Below are 15,065 nucleotides of genomic sequence, written 5' to 3' on the forward strand. Positions count from 1 at the left end.
GCATTTGACAGTGTTTGGCATGAAGGTTTGATTGTAAAATTGATGAATTTTAATTTTCCCCTGTACATTATTAAACTGATCCAAAGAGCCCCTCCTTAGTCGTGCGGTAAGACGCGCGGCTACAAAACAAGACCATGCTGAGGGTAGCTGGGTTCGATTCCCGGTGCCGGTCCAGGCAATTTTCGGATTGGAAATTGTCTCGACTTCCCTGGGCATAAAAGTATCATCGTGTTAGCCTAATGATATACAAATGCTAAAATGGTAACTTGGGTTAGAAACCTCGCAGTTAATAACTGTGGGAGTGCTTAATGAATACTAAGCTGCGAGGCGGCTCTGGCCCAGTGTGGGGATGTAATGCCAATAAGAAAAAGAAGAAGAAACTCGACAGTAAGTTCGTCTTCAGTGTCTCGTACTTGATATCTTCTTCTTCTTATTGGCATTACGTCCCCACACTGAGACAGAGCCGCCTCGCAGCTTAGTGTTCATTAAGCACTTCCACAGTTATTAACTGCGAAGTTTCTAAGCTATCAGGTATCAGAACGTCGGCTCCAGGGTTCACCTCAATTCGGGAGATTTGGGTCATCGCCTTCACAGCCTTTCTCATCACGCACCTGACGGAAAAGGAAGTGAACAAAAAAGAAAGGAATATGGATGGGAGAAAAATGGGAAGTTTGGGAAAGGTACCCTTGAAGAGGGCATACAACGTATACAACACGTACAAAAGCTCATAGCTCCTTACCACAACGGGTTATGAACAACAGAACAACAGAATACTTTGAAGGTTCAGGTTTCTGTAGTCAATTTCACTTAGTAAGTGTTTACCAAATATTTGGAAACTAGGTCTAAGCTAGGTTACCATTTTTGCATTCGTATATCATTAAACTAACACGATGATACTTTTATGCCCAGGGAAGTCGAGACAATTTCCAATCCGAAAATTGCCTAGACCGGCACCGGGGATCGAACCCAGCCACACTCAGCATGATCTTGCTTTGTAGCCGCGCGTCTTACCACACGGCTAAGGAGGGCCCCGTACTTGATATACAAATGCTAAAATGGTAACTTGGCTTAGAAACCTCGCAGTTAATAACTGTGAAAGTGCTCAATGAGCACTAAGCTGTGAGGCGGCTCTGTCCCAGTGTGGGGATGTAATGCCAATAACAAGAAGAAGAAGAAGAAGAAGAAGAAGAAACTCGACAGTTAGGTCGTCTTCAGCGTCTCGTATTTGATACGACTCGAAGACTCGAAGTCGAAATACGTGTTGTCAAGGTACAATTAAATGGTGGAAGTAAATGGGACTGTCGGCCCTTTGCACCACCGGAGGTGTACAGGATCCATAAGTAAAGTAAATGGGATTGTAAGAATTCGTCTTATGACAAGTGAAGACATTCCACTAAAAAGCTCAAAATAATTTTCTTAACAAATCTGCACATCGTTGAATGAATACGGGAGGTGGTTTGTCTGATCCCGGACCTTTGGAAGCATCTACATAGTTCAATGATCTGACAACATCTGTCACGGTGAATGATGAGCATGGAAGGTTAATATCGTAGGATGGAAGCATGTTTAATTGCTTGGGATGAATTCGTGGAGTCAGTGTTGTAGACAGTCTTGAAGAATTTTGTGAAGAGTTCGGCATAGTCGGACTCGTCTATGCTAGTTTCGTCACCGAAAGACATATCCGGCGGCATATGTTGTTTGTTTCTTGTCTACTACGGATATGAAGTCAGAAACAAGAAGGATCTGATTTGAACGCATCTTCATCTCAAAAAATGTATTCACGGGACGAGGAGGACAAACAATCGTTATATTCTGTTTCAAGCGTTCGCAAAAAAATCCGAGGGGGGAGACGTAATTGATTTAAAATATTTGTATCGGCCTTAATAAAAAAAGCTTATTGTAGTTAAAAAATAAAAGAGTAAAAAGTGTACTCACTCTCCAAAATCTGCTCGGAATGGTTCTGCTGCTGCTTCAACATCGCCTGCAGTTGCCGGTTTTTCTGCTCCAGGTGCTGAATCTTCTGCGTCATATTCGGATTGGCCGTTTTGTTGTAGGTGCGCGCCAGAATTGGTTTCACTTCGTTCAACTGCTGGAACTCCATCTTCAAACAATCACGCTGATGGGTCAACTCTTTGATTTCATCCTGAAGCTCCAGGAGCTTGAGCTGCTCCTGATTAACCATGGCGACATCCGTTTGCGAAACAGATTTGTGACTGAACGAAAAGTGGAAACAAAGAATATTGTTGGCTCTACATTAAATAAACATTTAGATCTAACTCACATGCTATGGGTAGAGGCCAAACTATGCGTACTTCGGGTCGATTTCACCGAGCACACATCGGAGCAATCCACTTGCTCCTGGCTTTCCGCCGTTGCGACACAAGGTGTGGAGGTAGCCACCCCCTTAGTAATCGGTTTCTGAATTGGAGATATCGTGCGGTCGAACCCAGTATCGTCGCCATCGATTTTCAACTCCTCAGCAATCTTTGACGGAAGTGAAGACAGTGATGCGTCCAATTTGCTGCTGGTTGCACTACACTCGTCGCCAATCCGACTTGTTTCTAGTGGGGTACTGTTCGCTTTTAGCGCCTGACACCAGTTGGGATTCTGGTAGTCCCTGGTAGCCGGAGCTTGAATCGTGCTTTGGTTCCAAAGATAGCTTATTGGTGAACTTGCCGGACTTTCTATCTCAGGCGTATTGATTCGCGGCGGCGTAGCCCTGCAAAGAATCAACATACTGGTTATCTTGTCTACATCAAAGGGTATCTATCAGAGTATCTATAACGAAATAAATTATAAGTTCAACAACAATATTGCTGTTTTTATCATAAAGGAGGACAATCTAACGAATTATGTTAAAGATTCATTCAACGATAAACACTTTGTATTAGTTGCGAATTAGCTTGTTTCTTGTGCCAGATAAGCTTATGATAAAATTCTATGCCTTGTATTCTTCAACACCAATATGTACTTACAGCAGCGCTTCCGACGGATATTTGGTAAGTTGCTCCAGCTCCAGGATCCTGCCCCTAAGCTTATCGACTTCATGTGTCTTCTCTTCTAGCATTGACTGTGTCTGTTGGAACTCCGCTTCTAAATCTAAATATTGCTGCTCCAGAACATCTTTTTCCTCGATTGGCGATAATCGACCATCTTCATTCTTATTGCCGGCTTGACCGGCAAACTGTTCTTCGTATTCTGCCATCTTCTTCAAAAGCTCGTTGAATTTATCATCAGCAACGCGTTGCTCCTCTTCGTACAGCAATCGCTCTTCGTTCAGCTTCGCTTGCCAATAATCTTCGCAAGCTTCGTATTCCTTGCTCATTTGCTCAAGGCTTGCTTCCAACTCATCGCACCGGGTCTTCAGTTTTACCTGTTCCGAAGAGCTGGCACCACTATTGTCCTGTACATTATTGGTTTCACTCTTTTCGCCATCAACTGGCTCTTCTTCTTCTTTCTTCAAACACAATTTCTTCTCCAGTTCAGCAATTTTCGACTTTAACTGCTCTAACTCTTCCTCTTTGCAGCCACTCTCGACATTAACCCCCAAAGAAGTAGCTATTGCACTATCCACTTTAAGCCCAAGCTCGGAGTGCAGAGCCATCCAATCCCCACTCGAATCAGACTCATTTTCTGCATCATTGCTACACTTCCTAAATTTGCCTAATCGCGGACTTTCATCTGATAATCTGGCCTTGCTCGGAGAATCCCCCTGACGCTTCCTAGCAGTACTCGCACTCTCTTCGAATCCAGTCGATTCCACTTGCACTGGCGACACATCCAACGAACTTGTCCTACTGATCCCACTTCGCTTCAATTTAAACTTAGCCAATTCCACATTCAGCGATTCAATCTCCACACTCAACTCATCATTCTTGTCCTTCAACTCTTTGTTCTTATCTTGCAGCAGTGAATTCTTTTCAATCAACTCCAAAACCTCCAGGTCGTTCTTCCCTGCATAATCATCATCGAAATCATTTCTGTTGTTCTCCTCCAACTCGGTGATATCCCTATTCAGCTTTATATTCTTTTCCAGAATATCCGTGAGCTCCTTTGTGAGGTTCTCCTGTTCCGTTCTCAATCCATCATTCTCCTCCAGCAGCCTATTCATTTCCGCTTTCACTTTGCTCTCATCCTGTTCCAACCCTTGAATGCGCTTCTCCAAGGCGGCATTTGCACAGGACAGCTGTTCTCGCTCAAACGCCAGTTGCGATGTGAGCTCCTTCACCGTTTCGTGATGGCGCTGCTCTAGCAGACGGATCTTGCCGCGCGTAGCATTTTCCAACGAGTTGTGACGCTCGTCGACTTCCTGCAGCAAGAGCTGCGCACGTTGGTTGGCTTCCTTGTTGTCGGAATAGAGTTTCTTGTTCTCCTCCATGAGCTGGAGGAAGGCCTGCCGGAGGGCGCTCACTTCTGCTTTGTGGAGGGCCAGGGATGCCTATTTATGAGAGAAATGTGGAATTTTATTCAAAATAATAACGAGGTGAATAATTCCAGGACATATATTAACTAATTCTGTTGGTATTTAGATATTGAAAAAGGTGAGGAGAAATTAATAAATGAATAGATTAATGAAAATGTAATTTTTTTGAGAAATTTTCTAGAATTTTTTTAGCTAAATTTTGCATCCCACTCCAATAATCAAATTTGACCACGAAATCTTGAGGTTTGGGAGCTTGAAGAAAAAATAATATTGGTTCCGACGTACCTAACTATTTTAATACATTTCAATTTTGTATTTCAAAATTGTATATTGTATAACCGAACAGAAAGCGTAACGTACTTTATGAACGACCTCTTACAGTTTTGAATTAATTAATTAATAATGATTTTTCCTTTTAGTTTTCTTCTTAGCATCGAACAAAAAATTATTGATTCGATTGATTTTGTTGGAAATTAACAATCGATATCGAAATATTAAACATATAATCGTATTAGCGTAACGTAGAGAAAATATACATAGCCATGTATGTACCTACACAGAAACACAAATATACGTAGGCAACGAAAAGAAATCCGTTCGAATAATTCGATCTGACATGAGCATTGAGCATCATTTAGTTGAAGCAAGGCGACACGAATTCCTACACGACGCACATCTGTCGCAGAATTGCCTTCAAATTGCCATTTGAAATGCAAATTAGACAAACGTCTTTGCGAACGTGTGGGCGATCGGCTACCCAGCCCTCAAAACATAAATAAGAAAACAAGATCCACTCACCCGCACAACCACAGAAGTATCGTTGCCATCACCCAGCCGTTGCTGTTCGTCCTCCAGCGCGGAGATCAGCTCCGTTACCTGCACCTCGTCCCCATAGAAGCCCAAATCCTGTAGCAAACTTCGTGGCTCTCCGATGCCGGCCGACTCCCACATGTCGATGATGATGGCTGTCGAAAGCGACCCGATCTCCGTCGTCCACTCCGCTGAAATCGATTTTACATTCAAATACGACCACTTGATGCAAACATTTCGCTCACTCACCTGGCATTCGCATTGTGAAGCCAACCGTTTCCTCCACGCTATCGCGATCCAGTTCCTGAACCTTGAAGTTGTCACTCTCGTCGAACAATCGCACCCGCACACTACTGCCACCATCGCCCCCTACTGCCGGTTCCTTCTCACTGCCGCCGCCGATGGATAGAATATCTGAGTCGCTTTGCAGCAATGATAGAAAATCATCAAAGCTGATTCCCTCGATCGGCTGAAGAGACAATTTGGCAAACACTTCGCGAGCAGCCAACTTAGCTGGAAGCTTCTGCAGGCCCACCCGTTCACAAACGACCTCCAGCTGTGATTGATTGAGTAGATCGCCGTGGCCACTTCCGACCAGCGAGTCCCAAATGTCCCGCAAGTTTTCCGACAACTTCATGAAATAGATCTTTTTGTCGATTTTCTCATCCATATTGAGCTTATCGCGCACGTTCTTGGCGTTCACTTTTACGAAATCCGGTCGCTGCCGATGCGTCGGTAGTGAGGCGCATCGCTTGAGCCTGCTTCCGCTCATTGGCCGCCGTCGCTTCGAACCGTGAATGTCACTCTGCGAGGCGGATCGTTGCACTTTAGAAGATGATGAGTTTTTGTTCGAGGCGCTATCCGCCGTAGAGGAAGAATTGATTTTTTGCTTATGCTGATGTTGATGGGGAACAGATTCGTTGTCCGAGTTGCTAAAATCGGAAGAGCTATCCAGTCCGGTGTTGTCCTCGCGGGGACGTGATCGACGACCGTACTTTTTCGTTCCGACTACAAATTTAGGCGACACCTCGCGATCGGATGACTCATTTTCGTTGTCGTACACAGTGGTAGGGGTGGCGGGTCCGGTCGTTGTTTGCACGAGATCGTCCTCACTCTCACCCGATGGCACTACTAAGAGGCTGCTATTGCTGCAGCCGATTATCTTTACGACTGATGACTGTTGCTGAGATGCTTCGCTCTCGCCTGCAACTGACTGGTCGTTATCGCAGCGGTAGGTAAAATGATGAGGATGATTCGATGTGTTGGACATTATGCTACCCGGGGCTGTCGCTTGTGGTGACGATGATCCGGTACTGCTGTTGCTTGTGTTGGAGACTGCGACTGTGGGTGAACCAGTTGACACATTCTGCCCGTCGGAGGAATCTGGTGGAAATGCAGAGAGAGTAAACAAACAAGTAAATCGATTAGAACTAGGAAGGCTAATTTGAAAGTGGCAATGCGCGGTGGCTTACAAAGAATAATTATCATGATGTTGACGAAACACCTGTTCGCGGCCTTAGCAGAGCCTAAGAAGCGCTGAATGCAACTTTTTCTATTCGTGCCTGCCTTCAAGCAGTTGTTGTTTTAACAAAATAGCTATCTAGCGGTATCAGGTAGGTGCAAAAAAACACACATCACCTAGCACCGCCGATCTGCCGGTCGACCACCAACTAACTAGTGAATATTGTTAGAGTAAGACATTATTGGTGGAATGAGCACAAAAAATGTAACAAAACTAACTGAAGCAACAACTGAGAGCAAACAACGAGCAGCGTAAGCTCAAACACGTAGTACCTACATTTAATCGGAGCAGACCCGAACTAGTAGAAGGAAGGCGCATTTTCGCGCCTCCGACACGAAAATAAACGTTGGTCGGCACACTCCGTCAGGGTATACTAACTAGCAGTTCGTTTTGACGGGGTTGCACCCGCGCCAGTCACATTTTGCGTTGCTGATAGGCTGGGAAAAATTTGATTTGTTGTGTGTCGAATGAGCGACAGCTCCGCGCCACGGTGAAATGAAACACATGTGACAGGTCACGTGTTTGTGCCGTCTGTACTTTCGAAAAAAGGAGAAAAGCTACAACACAATCGATTTATTGATACATTTTTTTTTGTTTTGGACTGTCCCTGGAAACGACAAATGCTCTTCTGACATTCAATATATGTAGATCAGAAACGCATCAATTTGTAATTTTGAATGACCTTCTGGGTTTTCCAATGCAGGATCGGGTGAGGCAAAACTATGCTTGTTTTGTTCTTTCAGTTCATCATCAAAGTCACAAAATCAGTCTACTAGAAGATTCTACAGGGCATTTGATCAAAACGAACAAACTTTTCAAGAGGTATTTGAAAAAATGGTTTTTAAACTCTCCTGATCTAACGCCAACGGATTACTCTATCTGATCCAGTATTTAGTGATGCTATGCACTGTACTAAGCCACGGACAAATGAGATAAAAACACATTATACACACTTAAAATTCTATGTTTACCGATTGCCGAGAATCCAACAGCCGAGATATCGGTAATAACTTCGACGAATTTCGGTAAATTTTTTACCGAGATTTCAGTAAACTTTACCGAGTCATCGGTAATCGTTACCGAGATCTCGGCAAAAAATCAACTTTCAACAAGGAATTACCGAATCTCAGTAAAAAATATTACCGAGATCTCGGCTGTTGGAATCTCGGCAAAAATTTTGCCGAGATCTAAAAAATAATTTAAGTGTGTAGAGGTCAAAATACCACTTTAGGAGGATAGATTTCACAATTCAGCAATTGGTGAACCTTACAAAAAAACAATTAATATGAATAACTCCAGAACGCAATGGCCGATCGGGCTACTTTTCAATAGTGAAAAACTAGGCCGCTTAGTTCTGCGTCGAATGCAACCTGCTGCGAGCTAATCAGATAATGCTAAGTACCGTCGTCGGGGGTGACAATGGGTCAAATGGGGGTGTGAATGGGTCACTGCTTCAAGTACTTAGAATGCTTGTAGAATAGATTGAATGTATCTGAGGGCAAGAAGACTAAAATATAAGAGACCTTTTTGAACGATGATGACCCATTCTCACCCCCAGGCCCGTTGTCACCCCCGATGGCAGTACCTAAAAGTGTGTCTCACATTATTTGTATATACACATACAGACATCACCTAAATCCGCCGAGCGGAGTCGATCGGTATATAACACTATAGGTCTCCGAGTCTTCTATCGAAAGTTCGATTTTGGAAAATCGCCTTTTTGTATACTAAGTATATGGGAAAAGCAAAACCAGTCTACCCACTGCTATATGGGGCCATCCAAAAACCATGTGGTTATATTTTTGAAGATTTTCAACCCCCCTCGCCTCATGTGGTTTATCGTGGTAATTTGGTGGACCCCTCCCACTTTGACCACTTGGTTTTCCCTAGTACCAAAAAGTATTAAAAAAAACCCAGATAAATCCACTTAGCGGTGATGATGCCTTTCTCGTTCGTCATAAAATATCGCGAACGATTAGAGAGGTCAAATCAGCAATTAATGGGGATAAATCCCATTATTTTCATCATATTTTCTTCCATGCATTCATTTTACAAATATAAATCAATTGATGGCTTGGCGCTGTCAAAGTTCACATATTATATTGTCGTTTTATATTCCTATATCAAGTTATAAAACACGTTATCTGAACATACTATTTACATCATTATTACCATCCTCACCTTTTCGAAAACCGAGAATGTTTAAACCAAAAAAGACAAGAATAGAACATTTTCTGCCGTTAAGACATTTTTCTTTTGGGTCTTCGCATACAAGAAAGAAAAATTAGAGTTAATTTATTTAACGATAATTCGAACTACGGACAAACTAGCTCAAACCCCTATGCAGGGCTGGTAGCGATAAATGCCGTTTAAAATAGTGACTTAGTGACCAACGATGACGAAAAAAGTGACCAAATAGTGACTTTCAGATGCAGAAAAAGTGACTTTTGTATGAAGTATTAACTAGGTAGTGAGCTGAGTTGCATTTGCATTGTCACTGTGTAACCCGTAGTAGATTGTAAACTAGTGATATCATGTTTTTCTTTTGAAATCTTTTTCTAGAATGCTATCAGAAATCAAGCAAAGACAAAAATTACAAAAGCATGAGGATTACTACTGCTGGCCGTGCCCATCTTCACCATAACTAATGAGAGGATTAAGCTTAGCAAGAGGCAACCGACTTGGCAACACCCTCATAAATACCACAAAGTTGGATATTTAGGTTAGCTAGCAATACGACCATGGTGAACCTTATTCCGTGACGAACCACGTAGTGGTATTTACCCAGCGTCGCTAAACCAAGTTTATAATTTCAACAACCATTTTGAAGAATTTTCCGTGAAACTGTAGCTTGTGTATGAAAATGACAGAATGATATACGTATGGCAAATTTTGCCCCGTATTTTACTATCGTCTAAAAATATTGTCTCACTAAAATATATTCCCACCAGTTCTATCATTTATGTATAATTGGATGAGCTGCAAAAAAGTGTGAAAGAGTGCAAGAACGATGTTTTGGATTGTATCTGGAGACGAGCCAGCCAAGGGCTGAAAATCTGCTTAATAAAGACAATAAAAAATGTTTTTGATTGTGCTTTCGCTAATTCCTATGTAGTTAAACGTGTGAATACTTGTGTTGGCACGTTGTAAAATTAGCTGTTCTTCGATAAAAAAGCAATAAAATTATCTAATTAATTATTATTTGGAATCACAAAGCTTATAAATCTTTATCAGCACAAATTGTTTCAAAAAACTTAAAGAACTCAAAATTATTTAGACATTTTTTAAATACAATTTTTAATAATTATTAATAACATTTTTAATAATAATAAATTTAAATGCATTGCGCGTGAACCGATTTGACTAAAAATTTAACCAGAACTCAGATATAACATGAATTTTACCATACCTAAGTTTCGACCGACGCGAAATCCGCGCCAACTAAAATCAAATACACGACATGAAATCCAATTCGCGCCAACTACGCGCGAAATATCAATTTTTGTTACCACAATTCACAGAACGTGTTCTCTTTCAGTACGTTTCATGTAATATAACTGATCATGATCATTTAAAAATGATTTTACCACATTGAAAAAGAACAAAGAAAATATCCATTAGTATCACATCTATTCTGGATAGTCCTGTTCACCAACGTTCTAACTAAACAAACAAGAATGAAGCAGTCAAAATTATTTCTATAATCAACGTTTCATAGAGTGGTTGATGGTTGCAGTTTTGTTGTAATTGTTGTTCATAAGCTAAACTTACGTAAAAATTAGGCATTAAAATAATAATTAATTAATGATTTTGTGTGTGTGTGTTACTTCTACGTGAAGTTAAACGATTTACAATGATATGGAAATGCTAATATCATCTTCCAAACTTAGACGTACATGTTCATGATAGAATTAGAGGCGAAAGTATAGAATTGATAGTTCCGTTAGGATACGGTAGACATGAAGAATGTTTTTATAGAAGTCGATTTGAAAGCGAGCGGAGGGCAATATTTGTGATGGCACATATCGAACGACCTTCCTTCTGCCAAGCTCCCGTATGAAGGGGGAGGGAAGAATATCAGTGTGGAAGCTGATATACCTCCACTGGCCTAATTCCTGACAAAAAAAAATCGAAAAATGATGGCAGGTTTCATGCTGTGTGGTTCGTCGTAGACGGGGTTAATGAAGCAGAAACTAAGACATATCTCGGAATTATGTCAAAATTGACGTGACAAAAAATGAATATTCAAAAACGATGAAAAATGACCACAAGTGAAGCTTTTACCTTTAAATTGTTTGTTAAACAACACAGATAGAAAAATCCACTGAAATTTACGCCAAAAATCATGCACATAAATGGAACACCATTATTAGCGTAATTCCACACGGGATATAGCCTAAATGTATTTAATATTGCATACAAGTTGTAAGCAATCTTGTTAGGAAGAGGACCATTTCAGCAAATTTCCGCATGTCAAATTTTACGCGCTGTTTACTTTTCATTATTTTTTCTGTGAAGGCTCAAGAGTATAATGCATTCAATAATGGCTTGGGTACGGCATAGACTTCAAACGTGGAGTTCCTTCTCAACAACATTTTGCTATCGAAAACCACGCTCCTTTTTTATAAAATTTCCCTCCAAAACTAAATTCGTGCGAAGCCTTAAAACCTTAAAACATGAATTGCAAGCAACCTGACGATTTCCACAATTCACTTGGAGCTTTTTTGGTGCAATTTCCCAAACTTACATATTTTGCTAACAGATTTACATTTGATTTAATTGATGATAATGGTAGGTACAAATGATTTTTATTTTGAACTTTTTTACAAACGGTGAAACGATGCAAAAATAGTGACTTTGGTGACCATTTTACGAAAAATAGTGACTTTAGTGACTTTTGGATGCAAATAGTGACTTTTTAGTGACTAGGCTCAAAATAGTGACCAAGTCACTAAAAAGTGACTCGCAACCAGCCCTGCCTATGCACGATTACGCATTAGGAGCTATTATTAGATATAAGTGGATTAAACCGAAATCTAACCGGACTCTAATAACACAATTCGGATCGATTTAGTTTCAGCAACTCCAATGTAACTGGATTTGGTCGCATATGAGTCACAGTAACTGGTATGTGACAAGTGTGCTACTCGGTTGAGACTAGATACTTTTAATTAAATATTGGAATCGGGCCGATTTTTAATATGAAACATTTGTTTTATTCGCACAGCGGGCAAGGTAGATCGAACAGGTGGAGGACGATTTGCGGACCCTCCGCAGACTGCGTGGTTGGCGGTGCAGCCATGGACCGAGCTGAATGGAGAAGACTTTTATGTGCAGCACAGGCCACTCCGGCCTTAGTCTGATAATAAATAAATAAATTGTTTTATGCGCAAGCAAATCGATTAAGGTTAAGTGCTCGAAAAAATTATGTTGGCCAAAACTTCTGAGCCCATAGTGCGATCGGGCCGATTTTCAATTGAAAACAACGGGACAGGTTTCCCCGTCGAATGGAGCTTGTCGCGAGCAAATCTGTTAAGGATAAGTCTCCGAAAAATGAGTGAGCTTTTTGCACGCGTTTTGCGCATAAAAAATGTATTTTAGCCTTAACTTTAGAAACCATAGTGCGATCGGGTGGGTTTTCAACAGGAAACAAGATTCCCCGTCGAATGCAATTTGTCGCGAGCAAATCGGTTAAGGATAAGTACCCGAAAAATGAGTGATTTTTTTGGGGCACACACACACACACAAACGCGCGCGAGATCGACATATCGGAAAAGCAGTTCGGATTTAGAAAAGGCAGATTAACGGTGAATGCAATCAAGACGGCGGGTGTTCCGCAAGGTTCCATACTAGGCCCAACGCTATGGAACATTATGCACAACGGAGCTCTAAAACTAAAGTTGCCCAAAGGCGTGAAGATCTTCGGATTCGCGGACGATGTCGTCCTTACGATAACCGAAGTAGAAATGGCGGAAACGACCGACGCAGTTGAAACCTGGATGAATGGAGTCAAGCTGCAGCTTGCTCACCACAAAACAGAAGTGATGCTGGTTAGCTACTGCCCAGAGATCCAGCGTATGCAGATTACCGTAGGAGGGCATAACATACCGTCCGTGCGGGCTTTAAGGCATCTAGGAGTGATGATCGACCACCGGTTGAATTTCAACACCCATGTGGACTATTCCTGCGAAAAGTGGTCAGTGCGTTTGCAAGGATCATGCCGAACGTGGGTGGTCCTAAAAGCAGCAGTAGACGTCGTCTGGCAGCAGTATCATCCTCAATACTGAGGTAAGGAGCTCCAGCCAGGGGAGCTGTGCTCAAAACGAAACATAACCGCAGAAAGTTGAACAGGGTGTTTTGCCTAATGGCCGTTCGAGTCGCGAGTGCGTACCGAACCATTTTGTCGGAGGCAGTTTGCGTTATCGCAGGGATGATTCCAATCTGCATAAGGATATCGAGTGTTACCAACGGAGAGATACCAGAAATGTGACAAAGACGGTGAGCTTGGACTCTATGGTAAAGTGGCAGCAGAAGTGGGACAATGCGGATAATGGAAGGCGGACCCACCGGCTCATCCCCAATGTGTCGACGTGGGTGAATAGAGAGCATGAAGAGGTGAACTTTTACCTCCCACAGTTCCTGTCCGGACATGGCTGTTTCCGCCACTATCCGCATCGGTGTGGCCATGCGTCATCGCCATTCTGCCCGGCGTGTATCAACATAGAGGAGACTCCAGAACACGTGCTATTCGATTGCCCAAGGTTTGCCGAAGTACGTAGAAGAATGCCTGTCCTACGGGCGGACAACATCGCAGAGCGAATGTGTAACGACACTGTGTGTGTAAGACACGTGGAATGCTGCGTCAGAGCTGCAAAGTACATGGAGAAGGGACCAGCAAATAACAGTTCGGACGAAAATCCAGCGTGTTTGGACTCGGGTCGTCAGGGCGCCGGTGCACCGGAAGTCTTCTTCCAACCGGAATCGTCGGACCGACTCCGGCACTCAAACAGCCAACCTGCTGAAGAAAGAAGAAGGAAGTGCTTCGGGTATGTAGGGCACCACCAGTGCGGACGTCATCCACCATCGGAAATGTCGGACCACCTCTGCAACCCGAAGAAGAAGTTGGCGCAATGCGCGAAAGCGTATCCTGCGATAGTCGCCGGTTGTCGGGGCACTATCAGTGCGGAAGTATCCTTCACCGGAACTGGTGAACCACCCTCGACGCCGGGGGGGATTGTGGCTCAACCGCTGAGGGATCGAGACAACGTAGCAGTGGATCTCAGCAAGCCAGTCGGCGCACTAACCTAACCTAGGGGCCGGAATTTTAGAAGAAGTGCATGAGCACAAATAATACCCCGTATAGCGGATCTCGTTGTTCCGGATGCGCGTTGCGGTAAGCTCCAGGACAGATTTTCTCATATCGTCTGTGTTGTCGTCTCTTTTGAAATGAGTGACAATGGTCGATGTTGTCGCGGGGCATCAGCCAGCTTCTGACCTGCGTCACTGAACGAGACATGTGCCTGCCACATTTCGCAGTAAAATATTTTCAGTTTATCCCGAATTGTTCCACATATAACAGATCGGTCAATTTTGTCTAGATATGGCCCTTGCCATGAAATCAGAGAAATCGATTCCGTGCAAAGTGACCATATTTAGTAATACTTTTTTAAACTACCCGTTGAACCAGAGTCAGGCTGAAAATCTCGCCAAAAAAGATAAAAAAAATGTTCAACTTCATGGCCATAATAATGCGTGTTGAGAAGTATGATCCCACATTTTTTAGCTAATATTTCCATTACAATTTAACACTAACTATTCAGTACCTAGTTATGTATCACTCCTGTAAATTTTCTTTGCGACATTTTTCATTATTCCTTTTTCGTTACATTGTATAACACACGTAAAAAGCCCAATTTCCGCTAGGTAGATTAATCTGCACTTTTATTTAATCACAACTTGATATCATTCGCCCAGACTGAGCAAAAGGAAAAAAATACGATTTCAAATACACCTTCTAATTGCTCGCCTCTTCACAACTTCATTACAACAAAGCAACCTGCTGCTGCTGCGTGCGCTCGCCATCGAATGATTTACACTAAGTAGGCGTCATTAGTAGGTTCACTACGCCACGCCATCCGTCTTCGAGCTGGTCCAAGCTGATGGCGCAGCATTGATTGATTAATAGCAAAACGGTGCAATAGGACTGCGACCAATTTGGTAATAAACCTCTAATCGAAAATGAAGCCCATTTACTATTTTTGACGTGTCTGACGATTAACAAGTAGAGGGAAAATTATTTCAGACAGCAAA

The 15,065-nt window shown here is 42.5% G+C and overlaps 1 protein-coding gene across 7 annotated transcripts in view; it reads right to left on the reverse strand.

Annotated features, from left to right (window-relative positions):
• Positions 1-15,065, reverse strand: part of LOC134213662 (blastoderm-specific protein 25D) — a 71,322-nt gene that overhangs the window by 14,355 nt on the left and 41,902 nt on the right. For 6 of the 7 annotated variants that reach the window (XM_062692920.1, XM_062692918.1, XM_062692916.1 and 3 more), the window contains exons 3-7: positions 5,483-6,616; positions 5,222-5,424; positions 2,976-4,438; positions 2,282-2,719; positions 1,936-2,213 (exon numbers count right to left, since the gene is read on the reverse strand). In XM_062692920.1, the coding sequence (XP_062548904.1) occupies positions 1,936-2,213; positions 2,282-2,719; positions 2,976-4,438; positions 5,222-5,424; positions 5,483-6,616 (3,516 nt within the window). Of the gene's footprint in view, positions 1-1,935; positions 2,214-2,281; positions 2,720-2,975; positions 4,439-5,221; positions 5,425-5,482; positions 6,617-6,705; positions 6,848-15,065 lie in introns of those variants that run through there. The other variant, XM_062692923.1, reaches the window with a different exon arrangement.

The sequence above is a fragment of the Armigeres subalbatus genome, chromosome 2, assembly GCF_024139115.2.
Source record: "Armigeres subalbatus isolate Guangzhou_Male chromosome 2, GZ_Asu_2, whole genome shotgun sequence".
Lineage (NCBI taxonomy): Eukaryota > Metazoa > Arthropoda > Insecta > Diptera > Culicidae > Armigeres > Armigeres subalbatus.